Source organism: Acanthochromis polyacanthus, chromosome 15, assembly GCF_021347895.1.
Source record: "Acanthochromis polyacanthus isolate Apoly-LR-REF ecotype Palm Island chromosome 15, KAUST_Apoly_ChrSc, whole genome shotgun sequence".
NCBI classification, from domain to species: Eukaryota; Metazoa; Chordata; class Actinopteri; family Pomacentridae; genus Acanthochromis; species Acanthochromis polyacanthus.
This window is the reverse complement of record NC_067127.1, coordinates 23,185,668-23,205,097: the sequence shown is the minus strand read 5'-3', so window position 1 is coordinate 23,205,097 and position 19,430 is coordinate 23,185,668. Positions and strand designations below refer to the sequence as shown.

Sequence of the window (19,430 nt, the reverse complement as noted above, 5' to 3'; positions counted from 1 at the left end):
TCAACAATCTAAATTTAATTCAGCTGCCATCCCTGTTCAAGTTTAAAAACAAAACAAAACACTGCACTGTGTCTAACAGTAGGTTGAGGCACCAACAGAGCATCATGCACTAGTTCAGGTTGTTCAGGCCGAATGTTTTCCCTCACACACCTCAGGATGTTACAGCAGAACTCTGCCTTGTCAGACTGACCCTATGGGATTCATTCCTGGTTCAACACTACATGATTGTTGAAGAAAACAACACTCTGATCTGATCTTCCACTGTGAAAACTGCTGTTTCCTCTTTTGGTAGTAGCTCCACACTGCACAGGACAAAAGATGTGATGGTTTCATTGGTTCAGTTTGATGTCCACAGAGAACTCGCAAAAGCTCACCTACGAAAATGTCTGTAACACAGGTCTTGCTGTTGTTAACGCAATACCACATAGTCTCAGACAGTTACTGCTCACACATGTTGGGAAATGTGACATGCTTTATCCATGTGAACAAAGTTGTTGATATTGTTCAGTACAGAGGGACATTCAAAGAGCAAGTCCACATACAAACAGCAAAGAAACAGAGATATTCATTGTACAATGATTTTAATAAAAAAAAGCAGCCTAGTTCTTAGGGCACACATCCATCCATGGCTCAGCCTTTGTTGTTATACCCCCTCTGCTCCTGTGTGGATTTTTACTTCAACTATCAAATAAAGGTAAAAATGCCAAAAACTATTTAACAGTATTGTGTAAAGCAGGTAATCCTCACAGTAGAGCAGCGGGACCCTAGCCTAGCCACGCTAGACCCATGTTTCTGAAGGCGCAAGGGTCTAGGGCCGCTCGACAGGGAGGGAGGCGGGCTAAAAGGTTGTCTTTCAAATCACTCTGCAGCAATTGGGTAGGTATACAACCAATCAGCGCAACGAATAGGCTGACGGAGTTCCTAGAGCGCCGGCGGATTGTGGCTAAGTCCCATTAGCTTCCCAACCAGCGGAGCCAACTGGTGTATTAAGGATTTGCCATATCCCGTCGGCATAAGTCCAAATACGTCTTTCTTCTCAATGAAACACTTCAGTGCCGTCCTTTGTTTATCTTTCAAGTTGAATTTTAGCTTCAAATCTTTAAGGGCTGTGGCCAAAGCCGAGTCGAAAGATAACTGTTTATTGTGCGCTGGTTGTTTCTGTCAGAATCGCCGCGCCTCTGTCGTCACTTAGTTACGCCCGCCTTCTGACTCTACACTTCATGGTGATTCGTCCGGCCAGTTTTAGGAGAATCCAGCCTCGAGCCTTATGGAGGGTAACTAGACTCACCCTGGCAGAGAATTAAATTCGTTGCCGTGGATTGTCTAGCGCGGCTAGGCTAGCCGGACCCAGCAAATATTTGACATTTTTTATGGCTTAAACAACTGAAACAGTTAAAGCTGGGGTACAAGGTATGTTTTTTTTGTGAGAAGAAACTAGACTTTTGCACCTCCTATAACCTCTGTTTTCCAACTTTGGAAAAACTCACTGTCATGATCCTGCTCTAGCCCTACCCTTCCTTCTCCTTCTTCCTCCTTTCTTCCTGATCCCTTCTTCTTCCTGTCTTTGTCATCAGTCTCTTTTGTTTCTCATCCTGTCATCTCTCTCCCTGTTGTCCCTCTGTTTGTGTGTGTTGGTCTCTGCGTCTGTCTGTCTGTCTGCCTCACTCACCTGCCTGGACTCTGCTCCAAACAATCGCACCCCTTCCGAGACTTTGCTCCCCTTTTTGGCTCCTGTTCTCCCCACCGTGCCGTGGACTCTGCTCCTCTTCCCCTGGATTCACTGAGCTTGCTTGTCCCTTCTGACCAGTTTCTCCCTTGGTTTGTGAGTACTCTATTTGTTTAGTGTAGTGTTAGTGTTTGGTTTTTTCCCTTTGGACGTTGGATTTGATAGTTGTTTGGTTTTGCATATGCTATATTTAGCTAGATTTGGTTTTCCCCTCAAATCAGGTTCCCTTTGTATTGTCTTAGCTTTTCTTAGTTAAAATTAAATTCTTAATATTCCTCCAGTCTCCCCGTGTCTGTGTTGTTCTGACTCCCCTGTAACACTCACCTGTGATGGGAGATTTTAATCATTCATAGAACTTTTCATCCAGATCAGGTGAGAGAGTATAAAGAGAGGGAAAAAGTCCATGAATGCTAGAATGTGGAATCAGGAGAGGCGGGGTTGAATCCAATGTGACGCCACCAGTGAATGTTGATTTCAGCTTGACTCTGCTTAGGACAGAGAGGAGCAGGAAGAGCTGTCGGAGGAGGACTTTGGTTTTTTTTTTCGTTTTGCCTTTTCCGGCTCCTCTGTTAGTTGGCGATCCGTTCCAACTCAACCCGGCCTTTTCTTGTCTAAAATCCTTCGTGTGAGAGTATAGCATGTGTCTGTTTATTCTGCTTCGGATTGTCTGAAAACAAGGTGCCTTTACACACCACACACGCTGCTCTGCACCAGCACACTGCTGAGAAATATGATGCAAGTTATCCAAATGAATGCATGTCACAGCTTAATTAAGTGGGCATACACTCGAATACATCATGCTGCATCACTTTCCATTTGGACGAGTGTCCACAGCAAGCTGCACTTTTATTTGCTTGTGTACACCATGTAGTACTTGACCTTTAGTGAATCTGATGGTATTCTGATAATCACAACATTGAAATTTATTTCATGTGACTGTACGTGATTAAATGCTGTTTGCTCTCAAAGCAGACTCCATGCCGGGAGCATGTGTGTGGTCCGCGGTCAGTGTGTGTGTTTGTGTGCATTTATACTCACAGTGAGCATATGTGTGTGTGCAAACCTCCGTATCAGTGTAATGTGATCTTCATTTAGATTCAGGAGGAAATCTGCCCATTAGTGTCACACAGTGAACAGGCTGCTGTCCTCAGGGTCACATGGCTCGGTGAGCAGGCTAAGGTATACAGCGCAGTTTAAATTAATTGGCAGGCACTTCAGTAGCTTTTCAAACGTTAACCGCAAATGGTGGAGTTTATACTGTGGGCTGCTACTGCTCCTCAAACGTGCAGGACCGGGGGGAGTAGAAAATGGTTATTGTTTAAACATTCATCTCATTTGAGCTGCTCCAGCTGTATCTGCAGCGGATATGTGGGGCAAGTCTCCCCGAGGTAGTTATCATTTGTTTGTATGTGTGTGTACCATAAATACTCAAATAGTGGCCAGGGCTTTTGTTTACTTCAACTGACGAGAGGCCTTTATTTGAGACAGGCTAATACATTTTATTTCCTCTTAAGTGTACTCTTTGACTATATTTAATAAAGTGGGTCCACTTTTCTGATTTGCCTCGCTTTGCAGTTTTAATATGCCGCTGCTGAATCCCGCTCCTGCAGATTCAGAACTTTTCACAAAGACCTTCACATTAAAATCCTCCTTTCCTTCCCCGGAAAGCCTTCATTGGGAAACATAGCGAGTGTGTATACAAGAAGTGCAGAGCTTCATTTACAGTCCAACTAAACAATCGGACCTAGTCAGGAGCACAGTGTTTCTGAGTGAAGAGTTGTTGCAGTGACAATGCACTTCATGCTGAATTTACAAAACTGGAGATTATAGTTCTGGTAATGTTTCTTGTGTGACCTTTGAGTGAGTGGTACATTTTGTCTGAGAATTTATGGGTTTGCTTGTGAACATGTCTTGATCTGTATCATGTGTCAGGATGCTTGTGAAAAGAGCTCTTGTCAGGTGTTGGCATTGTCGAACATGTAGAGTTGTATGTCCATGTCAGTTAGCACGCGTTTCCTAACAGGTGGGTTGCACCACACAGACGGACCCTTGCTCCGCTGTCAGTGGATCTTGGATGAGTTACAAGCATATGGATCCACTTTCCTGAGCAGAAAGAAAAAGCTGTTTATCATGTGCTGCTGTCCTACTTCCTGCATGTAACAGAGACGGAAGAGAAATTAACTCACGCCGTGAAATGGCAAAATACAAATATGATATGGAGTTTCTTTTACTCATGCAATAAATCACAACAGTGTGCGCCATATGTGTGCAGTAAAATACAGGTCTGGTTTAACTCTCGCTTGACAATTACTTCTGTTTTTTTGCTGCTGTCCTAAGTATTACCAGGATTGTTTGCAATTCATTTCATAAAATCCTGATTGATGTGAGTACAGTTGCAGTAAGTTTGGTTAGCTGGCAGCTTAAACTAACTCTGGGTGGTTATCTGTCTCTGTGCGCTAGCTGGTGATCCATCCAGTGATTTCCTGACTCACTGTGTCCTGAGATTGACTCCAGCAGACCTCTACTTACTGTCATGACTGAGCTGAGAAGAAATGTGGATTCCAAATCCAGACTAGTAGGGAGCCAATGATGTATGTGACAGAAGGGCCTGAGAACTTGTAAGTGTCTTTGTTTAATGCGTAAATTTTGATAGATGCACCTTGAGTCCAAATTTGCATCCCTTCTTTTCAGTTAAACTGCTCTCAAAGTGTTTCTTGCAGCAAGTTGTAGCACATGTCAATGAAACTGCACAACTTGACCTTTCCAGCATTGGTAGCTGCTTGTCTGTAATATGATGTACTGATAAGAAAAGATCAGTTTGAATTTGCATTGATATGAATCATAGTTACGACACAGCTGTGTCCATGTCCACACCTATTACTGTGGTTTGAATTACTCAGTAACTTGGCATTGTGTAGGTATGTTATCGTCCAGATGTGTTAATATCTATGCAATGTCGGGCTGGGCGATATGGCCAAAAAATATAATCTCGATTTTTTTTTTTTTTTTTTTTTTTTTTTTAAATAGTCATCTTGGACGATTACGATTTTAATCGATTTTTGTTGTTTCTTTGAGGTCTTGCTATGGCTAGTGCTAGCCATGCTGCGCTCCCGTAGCTGTGAGCACTTTTCCCATTCTTTAGGATGCCTCTGCCGGAGGTGCTGAAAGAGGTTAGTTGTGCTGCTACTCTTCGTTCTCACGGTGCTTTTGCAAACCTTGCACATGACTGTAGTTTGCTCTGTGTCAGTCTTGTCAAAGCCGAACCACTTCCATATAATCGATCTAACATGAGGCCCTTTTCTTGCGACCAACTCTTCGTCTGCTGTTCTGTCCATCATGACGATGGTGTGAGTGTTTTGGCGGAAGGAGTTGAGAGGCGGAAGCAAACGCCTGTCCACAAGTCCTGAAAGGCAGAAGAAGAATCTGTATTGTTAGATATTTAAGCTTGCCTCGATTTTACGATTTGGCAAATTTTCAAATCGTCAGGTTTTAAAAAGGCAAATTAATCGAATTAATTTGATTTATCGCCCAGCCCTAATGCAATGATATGTTGTATCACAAGAAAGGGCAGAATCAGAGTTTTGAATGGGGATTGAGGCAAACATTTGCCGTCTTTGCCAGCTCTGAAAGTCGGCTACTGTTCTGTGAGGCACTGAGCTCATACTTCTTCCTAATTCCAAATCCTAGTACCCCACCATCATGGTTCTGATCTTGACAGATTCCAGATAATCTCTCTTACACAATTACGAAAGAATATCTCTACTGCCCACATTTTATGGTAAGATACATCAAAAACATAGAGATGTTGTCATGTATATTATTTTGTATTACACAAAAGACTAAGTGTTCTGAAAATAAAAACAAGATTAAAACCCAAAAAATAGTCTAGGGCTCATAGAGTGCATACAGAAAGGGAAAAGTTTAAAATTCAAAATCGGAGTAATAAAAATCCACAAAGAATTGACATCGCCTAGTGACAGTAGGAGGCTTCTGATGTACTTTACAGCTTTGAATGTAGGCTTCAAAATAGAATATCCACCCATTATCTATACACCGTTTAATCCTCATTAGGGTCACGGGGGTGCTGGAGTCTGTCCCAGCTGACTTAAGGTGAAGCGGACACCCTAGACAGCTCACCAGTCTGTCTCAGGACTACACACTCGCATTCAGACCTACGGACAATTTAGAATTACCCAGAAAAAAACCCTTGCATGCACAGGGACAACAGGCAAACTCCATGCAGTAAGATTCCAGGAAGATCTAGCTGCAAGGCAAAAGTGCTAACCACCAAGCCACTGTGCAGCCCCAAAATAAAATCTGTTTTGCAAATATTTCTTAGTTACTTATATCCTGGTTTAAACACCAGATGTTTTGGAGCTTACTGACAGAGAGCAATACAAATGATGTCAAGCAGTTAATCATAAAAAGGATGCAGAAAACGATGCAAAATTCACTTTCAAATAGTTTCCTCTGATTGTTGAAACTTTTGGCTCACATTCTGTTGCATTATGTAGCAGACTCCACCCATCCTGAGGCTGTTAATGACACAACCATAATTTAGAACATTTATTTGTTGGTACCAGTTGGCTCAGATGTGATGACTATAAAAGGTGTTGCCTGCAATGCCACGGTTTGTTTTATGTGGCTTTAAAAATGACTTCATACAGGAAGTCACTGGAATAAACAAGGCTACAGTTGGCACACAGTGTGAAAACAACACTACAGTGCAATGACAGAACAATTATTTTGTCAGTGAATGTAATGATAGCACTATATGGTAACAGTCAGAGGGAGTTCATGTGTACGAATACATGGGGAGCTCATTCAGAATTGCAAATCAACAGTTTTTTTTTGGTTTTATGAACTTAATGGGAATCAAATTCCGTCATAACGCTTTTACAGTAGCATATTTACTGTGCAGACTCACTGACCTCTGCCCCTTGGTGGGGCAATCGGTCGATCGAGGTGGCGAGTTCTGAATGTTCAGCAAAATTCCGAGATGGCAGAGTGGTGCGCAGCAAGACGGTTGAGGATAAAAGGAGCTGCTGCAGGCACAGCAGATGACCTCCTCACCTCCATCCTCCACCTGCTCTTTTGTACCGTATCACACATGATCAAAGACAACTTAAGATGAGAGCAGAGATGAGAGCTAGCCGTTGGCCGACCTGACTGGACCAGGAGGTTAGTCTGTCCGGAAGGCAGCTTCAGATAACTCTTCCTTGCTGTGTGAATGGCGAATCCTGGAGGATGTCTGCAGAAGGTCTCATTAGTGGTGTGAAAAGTCAGCAGAATAGAAGGATGGTATACGAAGGTGTTGAGGTCACACCAGCATGATGATACACGGAAATATAAGATTAAGAGAAAGGCATGCGACACCTCGTTGGATAAAGAAATAAAAGGTTGAGATCTCTACATTACCGTTCAAAAGTTTGTGGTTACCAAGGCAATTTCATGTTTTCCAGGAAAATTCACACTTTTATTCATGTGCTAACATAATTGCACAAGTGTTTTCTAATCATCAATTAGCCTTTCAACACAATAAGCTAACACAATGTAGCATTAGAACACAGGAGTGATGGTTGCTGGAAATTGGCCTCTGCATCCCTATGTAGATATTCCATTAAAAATCAGCTGTTTCCGACGAGAATAGTCATTTACTACGTTAACAGTACGTCTAGACTGTATTTCTCATGCATTTAATGTCATCTTCATTGGGGGAGGGGGCCTTTCTTTCAAAAATAAGGACATTTCTAAGTGACCCCAAACTCTTGAACGTTAGTGTATAGACTTTCCGTAAGACTTTTCTTCTGTCCACATCCTAGTTGGAGGGTTGTTGGAGATTGCTGACAGTGTGTGTCTGTGTGTGTGTTTACCATGAACTAAACAACAAGACACAGATCATTAACCTTAGATGAGTCATTTTTCTGCTGCTAATGATGGCTCATCCTCTGTATGAGTAACTAATGCTTTACATCGACCAAATTAACACCAGTTACTGTAAAACAGCCACAGCTGAGGCTTTCCATCCAGTAGTAGTGGCGTACACATCCACGCTTACAATCTCCAGAGAAGATCTGCATCATTGTATGGCTCCTATAAATCCTCCGTTCTGTAGGCGGAGCTATTTAGCGTCTGCTTTAATTAAGTGAAAGAGAACACTGCCCTACAAAACTGTCCCGTGTGTCAAATAAAAAAGAGCTTGAGCATTTCTTTTATTTTCACTTTGGGATAATGACTGTGGCTTTGATAGCCCTGTTGGTTTTGTTTTGTTTCCGTTGGCTGACCCTTATCTGCCCTGTGTGACTGTTAACTTACAAAAAAAAAAAAAAAAAAAAAAAGAGAGAGAGAAGTCATCTTAGGGTGAGCTGAGGCACATTGTTGCTCACATTTGGAAAAAGGCACAACCCTTCTTCTCATTCTCATCACACTGGGACACACAGTGCAGAGTTAAAGGAAACCGGGGACACAATTTCAGGAAGTTTTGTTTGGCCTGCAGTGAAAAACCAGAAAGGAGATTTTTCTGAAATCCTTTTTTAGTATCATCAGAGGTTTCGGGGCAGGCGGAGGGGGCCGGACATGGAGTGCCTGGCTGAAACCGCAACATGTGTGTCTTTGACTCCTGACTGGATGTGGTCTGGGGTCTCAAACATGCAGGAAACGGTCTGTGGCGCTCAGGTGCAAATTACCTCAAAGCATTTCCCAAAGAGATAAAACAGACGGTTGAATGCTAAATTGTAATCAGATGTTAAGTTCTTCTATTTTATAAACCCTGACTTTTGTTTCCACTTGACACCTTTTTAAGCATCTCATAGACAGATAGATTTTTCACTTTGTCTCTCCGTCTCTCTTCTCCAGGGACCTGAAGAATAATTTGATAAGTACAGTGGAGCCTGGGGCGTTCCGTGGTCTGCTGGCTCTGAGGAGACTGTAAGTATGATGAAGCCTTGTAATAGCCTTCTCCAGGGGAGAGGGGGAAAAGTCCTCTGGCTTTGGAGACAACGAGAGGGAGTGTTTCAAGTATAGAATGAAGAGCAGACTGAAATGTTTAACTGAGGTAAAAGGGCTGAAAGTACTATTTTAAGCATTGCTGAACTTTCTTTGCTCAAGCAAAGTTAACTGAGGACACGTTGTCCTGTTTCAGGCAACGCCTCCCCCCACGCTACTGCAGTTAGTTGTTAAATGCTTTCTAAATACTTTCTATGTTCAGATTTTGGAGATTAAAACCTCTGACTCCCTGTTGGTGTTGCTGGCTAGAGAAAAGTTGTATAAAAGCAGACAATTATAAATGCAGCACATTGGTGTAACAAAACATGCAGATGAGATATTGACATTTTCCATTGTTCTTGAGCTGGCACCCTTAATCAACATTATTTAATTTAAGAAAGATAAATGCAATTATAGAGTAACATAATTAGAAAACTCACAAAGTCAGCAAAATGTTAAGGAAAGCAGTCGGGTTTTACACAGTGTTCCAAACTACTTTAAATGTGAAGTAGCTAAAGTCTGCTTGAAAATATTGTTAGAAAAAGTTACGCACTAATTAACATATTCACAATATCATCCCACTGTCTGGTGTCTAAACTTTACATCTGTGTGCTTCTCTCCCGCTCCTTGTGCCCACATATACTGCCAAAATCACGACAAAGCTGTTCTCATTTATATATTTTTGGAATGCAATGGAAAGTGTACTTACCAGCTGAAATGCAGCAAATCAGGCCAACTTGTTAACCCCCAGTAACTTCTGAGATATTTCCAAGCTGCTGCTCTGCACAGTTAAAATACAAATTTTATATCTATAATCACCAAACACGTAATGTGACGAGAAAAACACTCTGAGAACTCAGTACTCCCCCATATGGCATTGTCAGACATGCAGCATTTGTTTATTAGTTATTGATGATCAGAAATCACGGCAACGTAGAATGTGTCCGTTTAATATAGATGTACTCACAAACAAAATAACCTTTCGCTGAGCACAGGCGTGTGTTATGTGTGTGCACGTTATGTACAGATACCGAATCATGTGATGTAAATATGTAGTGGGTGGCAGGAACTGATAGGACTCGGAAACACCCCCACAATTTAAGCAACTGTTCCTTGTATCATTTCCGATGGAAAGTCTCAAGAAGTCCACAGTGGTCGATTTGTAGTAGGATCACAATCATGATCATCAGCAGGCAGCTGATGTAGTGTTCACTTGTTGTCATAGTTAGTGACGCCATGCTGTTATCTCGCAATGACACAGAAATCTTTAACAAATCTGTGGATCCAGACTATAAGCACCACCAAAACCTAATTACTTTGTGCATATCAAGAAATGCAATGCCAATTTAGACACAGATTTTATGAAGGGTTTTTTGTTTGCAGAATTACGGCTCAAGAAACTTTTGTAAATTTTGCTTTTTCTATTTTTTATTTTTCAAGAATACTTGTGTTACATGTTGCAGCCAACTTGGCACAAGCAGCAACTCGGGTAAAAATACTTGTACTGTGCTGTCACAATTGTTTTGACCGTTACATCAAGTTGTGTCAAAATTTGAAATATTTCACAAACTTCTTCGCAATGTAAACATGCACAAAGTTGTGGAAGAAAGTTTGGGGAAAAAAGTCGGAGAGTTAATTTTTCGTTTGTTTTTGGTGTTTTCCTCTGCCCGGGTAATTTTCTCCACGATTGCTCTCATCCTGGTTTTCTGCATAAAGGGTTAGGGAGTGAGTGACATGATTGCAGCCTGATAGTTAGTGGGATCTGTGCTGGCAGAGATGCAAACAGTGAGTTAGCCGTGCTGATTCAGGGCGCGTGTGCACAAGGCTCGGGGAGCAGCAGAGTGCTAATTTAAGTGCTCCCCAACTGGTGATTATTCGAGTGCTCTGCTTATTTTCCCACAGCTGCTCCAGCAAAGCAGCTCTTTAATTACAGAGAGCGAGGGCACAGAGCCACGGACGCGACAGCACTCAGCCAGTCGCATGTGGAAGCCCACTGCATTTCCACGTGTTTGCTTATGTCAGTGTGTGTGCGCCAGCCCTGGTTATGTGATGAATAAAAGGTTGCAAAAGGTCAGGACAGATATTTCAGGGAGTTGAATAGATGACATAGATGGCCGGCCTTCATAGATGTGCAGGCATGCATGGAAGCACACACTAACACAGATATCTCATAGATGATTTGGGGTTTTTTTTCACTTCTTTTTATCTTCCATACAGTGACCTGTCCAACAACAGGATTGGCTGCCTCTCCCCTGAAATGTTTCTTGATCTTGGCAATGTCTCAAAATTGTGAGTAATCTCTTAATTGGAAACATGCAATGCACCTCTTTATGCTTATTTCACCGTGTCTGTACAGAACATGGTATTTAATGTGACTACAGTAATGTCTAAAATTACGGTAATGTGGTTTCAGTCTGTGTGATGATTGACCTCTTTCTCTATGTGTGTGTGTTTTCTTTTTTTCCCCCACAAGCAGAAATTTATCTGGGAACATTTTTTCCACTCTGACCATGGGGCTCTTCACACACCTAGTGGCTCTCAGAGTGCTGTAAGGCAAACACACAGACACATTCAGTTATCTACAGTATACAACAGAAATATGTACTATTCTGTTCAAAATCACTTCAGTGTTAAATCATTTCAAATTGTATCAGTTTCATATAGTTCCAGTAGTTCTAAGTTGACAAGCAGAGTAGTTCTTCTTATGAACAAGTAAAAACAAATACTTCAGATAGACTATGTTGAACGTACAAGCCCCAAAGTAGAAACTTAGTGCAACAAAAGTGAACACACCAGGTCTCTGGTTTACTTGATCCTCGTTTTGTTGTTATGTTGCCATCTCCCATCAATTTATTAAGAAAATCTTGTTCCATCATTCCAACTTACGGCCTTTCCGACGTGAAAGCAAATTTTGCTCAGGGAGGAGTTGACGAGCGGAGTGGATGAATACCAACAAGTCCTCAAATTCATACGACCACATCGGTCGTATGTGACGTGCACCGGAATACAACCCATGAGAGCGTATTTACGTTAGCGCCCCTACGGGGAAAAGGAAGGCATTACGGGATTTAATTCGCGAAACGGCTTTTTCCTCACTTTCCCAGCACGGGTTTAGGGTTAGGGTTAGGGAAAGGGATAGGGATAGTGTTAGATAAAAGTTTGTTCATGGTGACGTTTCACCTGCGACACCGGAGTGTTGATATTTACTCAACTGCCAGAGGTCGCATAGTCAAAACGTAACACTCGGTCGTAATACGGGCGTGTACAGACGACCTATGTGGTCGTTTTTTGTTTGAGGACAGGCTGATGAATACATGGTCATGCGGCGCTACATGAGGAAGATGGCTTTGTTTACAGTCACTGGTTGTACACCACATATGTCACAGTATGTGAGTTCCAACGAGAAGGTCCCTGGTTTGCGTTTGCGTCTTCCAGGATCTTTCTGCATGAAGTTTACACGTTCTCCGGGTACTCTGACTTCTTCCCACAGTCCAAAAACATTCATCCATCCATTGTCTATGCACCGTTTAATCCTCATTGGGATCACAGGGTGGCTGGAGTCTATCCCAGCTGACTCGGGCAAAGGCAGGAGACACCTTGGACATGTCGCCAGTCTGTCTCAGGGCTGCATATACAGACACACAATCACACAGACATTTTAGAGTTGCCAATCAACCTCAGCATGTTTTTGGACTGTGGGAGGAAGCTGGAGAACCTGGAGAAAACCCACCCATGCACAGGGAGAACATGCAAACTCCATGCAGAAAGATCCCGGAAAGGCTGGGATGTGAACTGAGGATCTTCCCCTGCCCTCACTCTGAGCGGGCTGGAATGTGCTCCAGCCCTCTTACGACCCTGTTGAGGACTGAGTGGTGTGTGGGTAATGGATGGATGGACAACGGAGTACACCGGTAATTTCCAACTGCTAGCTGCGTAAACATAGGTATCAAGTGAGCTGCAAACACCATAACTTTTGTAGTTTTGTGTCTATCTACATGTTTACATCATAGCTCTATATGGAAAAGAATCGTTGGAAGTGTTTAAAAATCTGATTGTGTGCTGTCACAAACAAAACGGCAAAATAAAACACTCAAACATAAGAAGATCCTGTGACCAACTAAAAATCTGTACATAGTTGCAGCAGTAATCATGACCTACAGATTAAGCCATCTAATCAGAGCTGCAGCAGTGATCCTCTTAAAATGCAGAGGTTTATAAATGGCCTCCAAGAGGAAAAAATGTTGCTTACTTTCTGGCACTAAAAAGCAAAATTAAACTTTCCTAAAATGCATAAAGAGGAGCCTGACAAATTTTGGGAGCACATTCTTCGATCAAATGAAACCAAGATAAACTTGATGTTCAAATGGGGTCTGCCATGTTTGTTGTGAGCCTGGTCTTGACTATTACAGTTAACGCATGGCCCTGACAGTGAAGCACAGAGGAGGGAGTGTGAGGATGTGGGGCTGCATGAGTTCACAACGTGTTGGGGAGATGACATTTAGAAATCCAACCGTGGTGCCCGTGGATATACCAAAATGCTAGTTGGCAGGATGACTCCCAATCTGCAGAAGCTTGGCGGAGGAAGAATGTTTCCGCATAATAACCATCCATGCTGCCAAAACAACAGAAGAGTTTCTAAACAAGAACAAAGTGAAAAGCATGATCTGCACGAGAACGGTACATGACCTGAATGAAATGAAACACCATTGGGATATTTTAAAGAGACAAGTCAAAAAAAAAAAAAGGAAACAACCCTTAAGCAAAGAGCAGATAAAAAAAAAAGTCAGAAATACGGTATTCTCCATGTTTCCATTTTTGCATAGAGTTCCTACTGTGGGGATCAAAAAAAGTCATCTAACAGTTTTTCATTTTCTGCTGGAGTGATAAAATCACTGTGCAGTGATAATTGTAGTCACAATAGTGATATTGTGCAGATGCAATCTTCTACTGCATAGACTAAGTTGTAGTTAAAAATGCATTTAAACCTCATTTGTCATTGTTCATGGCACATAAGCAATAGTAAATTCACTGAGCTATTGGCTGTTTTCATTGGACTTATGTTGATATGTTACAGTCATAGGCACAGGTACAGCTAGTGGAGTGAATGATGGTTCAGTTCCACATACACTTCAAAAGTTTCGGGTCACTTTTTTGGAAGAAAAGCATTTTTTTCCCATTGAGATAACTTTAAATTTATCAGGAATACAGTCGAGACATTGTTCATGTGGTAAATGACTATTCTAGCTGGAAACAGATGATTTTTAATGGAATATCTAGGGAGGTACAGAAGAACATTTCCAGCAACCATCACTCTTGGGTTTTAACGGTACACTGTGTTAGCTAATCGTGCTGAAACGCTAGTTGATGGTTAGAAAACCCTTGTGCAATTCTGTTTTTACATGAATAAAAGTGAGTTTTCCTGGAAAACATGAAATTCCGTGGGTGACCCCAAACTTTTGAACAATAGTATATGTGGGTACAAAAAACTGACCAGTGAGTCAGCAGGTACACAAGCTTTACCCTGGAACTGACACGCATTAATATCAGTCAGATCTGTTTTTCCTGTTGTGACATATCAAAATATCTACCTGTTGCATAAATGAAGTCAAAGGATAGTCGGTGACACTTGCACACAGGTTCTAACTGCCTGCTATGACTCTCACCAGGCACTTCAGCACTGAGACCTTGTTCTGTGACTGCCAGCTCAAGTGGCTGCTCATTTGGGCTCGAAGGAACTCGGTGAGGATTGGCAACGATACGGTGTGTGTTTATCCCACCCACCTCCATGGCCTGGAGTTTCGCAACCTACGTGAACAGCAGCTCAAATGTGGTAAGAACTTAACTAGGGTCACTCTTGGTGTGAGGCAGGGTTGGTCTTTTAAAACTAATGTAAATGTAAGAAAATTTAGGACAAAATGAAAAACTCTGTCTAAAAGTGTTTTCAGCAGTGGAGCAAAAATACATTTTGTAATTATAAGGAAAAATTAAGATGTTTTCCCACGCTTTTAGATTTTTAAAAAAATATGTTTTATTGCTAGCTTTCTACCTAGCTGACTAGCACTAGCTAGCCTCTTACCATTTCCTTCCTTTCTTGAAAATTTCTTCTGTTTGACATACTCATAAGGAAACATTTATTATAATTATAATTATAAAGTATCCTTGTTTACAAAAATGATAAAAACACAAACTATAACCCAGATTAGTGTACCCATGGTTCAAAAAAACAAACAAAAAACAAAAAGATGTTTTTTCTCTGCTCCTCTGTCTCATTTCCACAAAGTTCTGTGTACATGGTCTGGTCTATATCGCGCTTTACTATACCTGAAAGATACCCAAAGCTCTTTACATTATACATCACATTCACCCATTCACACACAGATGGCGGAAGCTGCCATGCGACCCATCAGGAGCAGTTAGGGGTTTGGTGTCTTGCTCAGGGACACCTGGACATGGCCGAGGATCGAACCGGCAACCCTCCAGTTGCAAGGACGACCACTCTACCCACTGAGCCATGCCGCCCTATTAGGCAGACTATTTACCAAATAGGGAAGAGAAAGGAGGGAGGCCATTGATCTGTGCGTTCTAGAGGAGTCAATAGTGTAGAGTTATATCTAAACTGTTTTAAGGATTTATTTTCATGGGCAAAGATGTAAATTTGACACACAGAGGTAAGTTTTCATAGGTTGAATCAATGACCAGAGAGTGACATTACATCATCCCCGAGAGAAACTCCAGTGCCATCACGATTTTTCTTGACTGGACATTGTCGGTTTTGAAGGAAAATTATAAAATTGATTAGAACTAGAAAGAAGGCTGTGTGGTAGGGATGAACAATTAATCAAATTATTATTGAAATCACACTGTCAAAATACAAATATTTGATATGGTATAATGTGTCACAACATACCATTATATTGTAGTGCTACAGAGATGCCCTGACCTACAACCATACAAAGAGGACATGTTTGTTTGGTACAGACTGCAGCAACCATTACATCATTCCCCAAATAAATCATTCTCACGAAAAACAGTGACTCATAAAACATTAGCAAGGTGTTTTCTCACTTAAAATATGTAAATGAAGTACATGATGTGTTTTGTTTTCTGTGAAATTTCAGGTTTTACTCCTATAAGAGAAATCACAAATTTTCATGCACAAAGACCATCACATCCCCGAGAAACAAACTAAAAAAAAAAAAAAAAAGCATATATTTTTTAACTTTTGTAATGGAAAAGAAGCAAATAGTTTGAGCTTTTATGATATCATTTTGAATAATTTCTGAAGATAATATATATATTATGTCAGTAATATAGAGTATAACTTTCCACTTTGGGAACACCTTCGGAGAATTCCCATCAACAAGAAACTGTTTAATTTCACTAACATTGCATTTTCAAGTCGTTCTCACAATGAGAACTTGATTTAGTAGCGCTATTGTGATAATAGGTTTCCCTCTCCACTGTTAGCGCTCCACCTGCTGTGAACTGTTTGACAAGCCTAATATCAGGCAGTGATTTACTGCACAATTGCTAGACAGAAAACCCCTGGCAAGGAATATCTCATTATACTTTTTCAGTCTTTCAGTGATCTTTGCCTTGTGGTGTTCCATCTGTTTAGGGGGTGCCAGTAGCTTTAAAATCCAGGGAATAGAGCTCGTGCTGCAGGAGTTGCTAGTTGAAATCCTCCAAGAAGATTTTTGCGCTATGAACAAAAATGAGATGTGCTTGCCCTGCCTCTCAAATTGCTACCAAAGGGCTTTTTGAAAAGCCTATAAAGCTGCTTGTCATTCTGTTGGAGTTGCACTGTGGTCAGTGGTTGAAGACTATATTGTAGCAGAAGTTGCCAGGTGTGAAAATGTCTGAATATGCAATGCTCTGCAAAACCTTCCCTTTAATTATTGCTTTGGGTCCCTCACATAAAGATTATGCAGCATGGCGTGTTTGCCCTTAGAGACAGCAAGGAGAAAAATAAAAGAAAGTGATGATTGCACTGTAAGTTCAAAACATGTCATCCTTATTTCATTTTGAGAATGCCAGTGAAGTAGACACCTTATTTTAAAGAGGTGATACAGGTATGAAAACACTGTTTTGTTGACATGTGCACAAACCTTTTAAAGCCACACACTTCTAAAGGCTAAAAGACCAAGACAATGGTGTCTATTAGCAGTGGCTGCAGTAAACTGAGTATTTAAAATGCAACAAAATGGCCTCTTTACTGACTGTAAGTGGTTAGAAACGGTGAAAAGAAATCCACGAGTCTTAACTTTCTTTTTTTCCTGAAAGGCTGGTTACAGACAGGCGGTCTCAGCCTCCCTCCCTCCCTGCCTGCCTTTCCCTCAGTTTCCCTATCTCCCTGCTCCGTGCTGCGGTCCACAGGGGAATTGTATCTCATATGTGATAGAATCATTCTCCTCTTCTCCTTACATCTGGCTCACGCAGGGGATATTGCGCCGGAATGAGAAAATCATCGGTTAGTGGTGGGGTACGGCTGTGTGTGTTTGTGCATGAAGGGACATTACATGAAGATGCAGTGCACGCGTGATATGTGAAGCAGTTTGCAGAAAACTGAGGAGAAATGTGCCCCAGTGTGCAGCATATATGCCCCCCCCCCCGCGGAACAGTATTTGCATACACTGACAGTGCCATCCAGAGCGCCACAGACCTTCTAGAGTTATTCAGTGTAATCCTAACTGTATGTGTTTTTCATTTACACAGAACAAACCAAAGCAATTACAGGGTAATTCTGCACAGTCCACGTCCAAAGAGCCATGAGTGGAATCCAGTGGCAGTACAAGAAGCCCTCCTTTCAGATCCTGAAGCATCCATTATGGGATTACATCGATAATGTTCTGGGCTGCCTCCTCTCACCATGCTTGGCTCCACATGCCTCTCCACAGTACAACTCCATCTTACAGTACCTTATTCATTCACTTGGCAACAAGCAATTTTCAGCTGGATACAGTATGGTTCTCTAACAACCACATTTTTTTTTTTAAATATTATTTGATGGTTGGTATTTACATATGGCTACCCTTTGTAAGGGAATGTTGCACAACAGTGTACACCATCCAGGACCTTGCTACGGCTGTGTGGATATTACTCAACACCTGAAACCAAGCTCTTGTTGTCAAGAAAAATGATGCGGTAGGATTTAAATATCCCTCATCCAAACTTGCATACCATCAAAAATATAAATATATCTTGACTGAGATTTTTCCCCTTAGTTTTCGAGATATTTTGTAGAAGATGCATGTGTTTCTTTCTCTAGCGGCTCAGAGTGATGTGCAGCAGATGTTTGCATCATACATTCCAGCACTGAGCCCTTGTCCCTCCAATGATACAGGTCGGTCGGGTGCTGACTGCAAATGAGGGGGAACGGAGGAGCGCATGCTGCTTCCTGCCAGGCTCAGGTGCTTCCTGTGTTGAGGTCAGGGTCATCTGTTTGACTCATCTAGCGGCTTTTTGTTTTTGTTTTTTTTAACACTGGCGGGGGAGAGCAACAGCCCAGACATAAAGCGACGAGCTAACACGACATGTTATACACTGCTGGACGGCCCTCTACTTTCTATAGCAGTTTTTATTGCATGATGACACAGTAGTGCAACTGCACTTTATTGGCGTCATGTCATTAAATTAAATTTCACATGCAGGTCTGTGTCTTTTTGCCTGTGGTGTGCCTCCAATAATTTAATGATACAAAAATATCTTGAAGTATAGCTGTCATAGGAGTCTTTGAAGCTCAGTCACGCACCTCCTTTTAAAATCGGTTGCTTTGAAAAAGGGATAATGAAGCGACTAAACAGACGTAGGGACATCAGTCTGAGAATGAGAATATCTGCTTGTTTTATTTTCAAAACAGCTTTGGGATGGTTAAAAAAAATAAAAATTGATAAAATAAACATTTGACTATGTGAATGAAAGAAATGTGGTACAGAGTAAATAAACTTTATAGCAGGATACTCTATAGAATTGTACAAAAAAGTGTCTTTATTAAAAGAATTCATCATTGAAAGAAAATATTCCTGGACTAAATGTTTACAGTTAGTTGTAATTAATACATATAATATACATATAATTAACTTTTTTCTCCCTGTGTATGCATGCGTTTTCTCCAGGTACTCTGGATTCCTCCCACAGTCCAAAATCATGCTGAGGTTAATTGGTAACTCTAAGTTATCTGTAAGTGTGCTTGTTTGTCTGTATATGTAGCCCTGTGATAGACTGGTGACCTGTCCACCCTAAAGGTACGTGTCCACTAGATTCAGCAATTTCCCGCATCGCATTCATTGTCTATGTGAAACGCACCATGCTGCATGTTGTTCTGGTTGCAGTGCATTTCGAGCTGCAATCCAATGCATTGGACTTCCGCACGCTGCAGTTCATTTACATAAAGTAGACTTGTCTTCTACTTCACGCAAATTCGATGCAGCATGAAACTTTCATCAAACGTCTAAACTAGCGGTCGATCTAAAATGAGGACAGTTTCAGCAACTGCACATTTTATTTCTCACCTCAAATGTATTTAGAAATGATTTTTGAAGTGAAGTGGTCTCAAAATAAAAGAGAAAATTTGAAGCTGAGCCACGATGTTGGTCGGACACATCTGCTGGACTTGCTAGTGACTGCCCACCATGCGGGTGATTTTCAGATGCGACACGTTTACATGTGGGAAATATGGATCTGTTGGACTCATAGCATAAGTCAGCTGGGATAGACTCCA

At 41.5% G+C, this 19,430-nt stretch overlaps 1 protein-coding gene across 1 annotated transcript in view; it reads left to right on the top strand.

The window, feature by feature from the left end:
• Nucleotides 1-19,430, top strand: part of LOC110967819 (adhesion G protein-coupled receptor A3) — a 228,203-nt gene that overhangs the window by 29,698 nt on the left and 179,075 nt on the right. Inside the window, 4 exon segments of the mRNA XM_022217540.2 lie at nt 8,582-8,653; nt 10,928-10,999; nt 11,187-11,258; nt 14,377-14,540. Coding sequence (XP_022073232.2) covers nt 8,582-8,653; nt 10,928-10,999; nt 11,187-11,258; nt 14,377-14,540 — 380 coding nt within the window.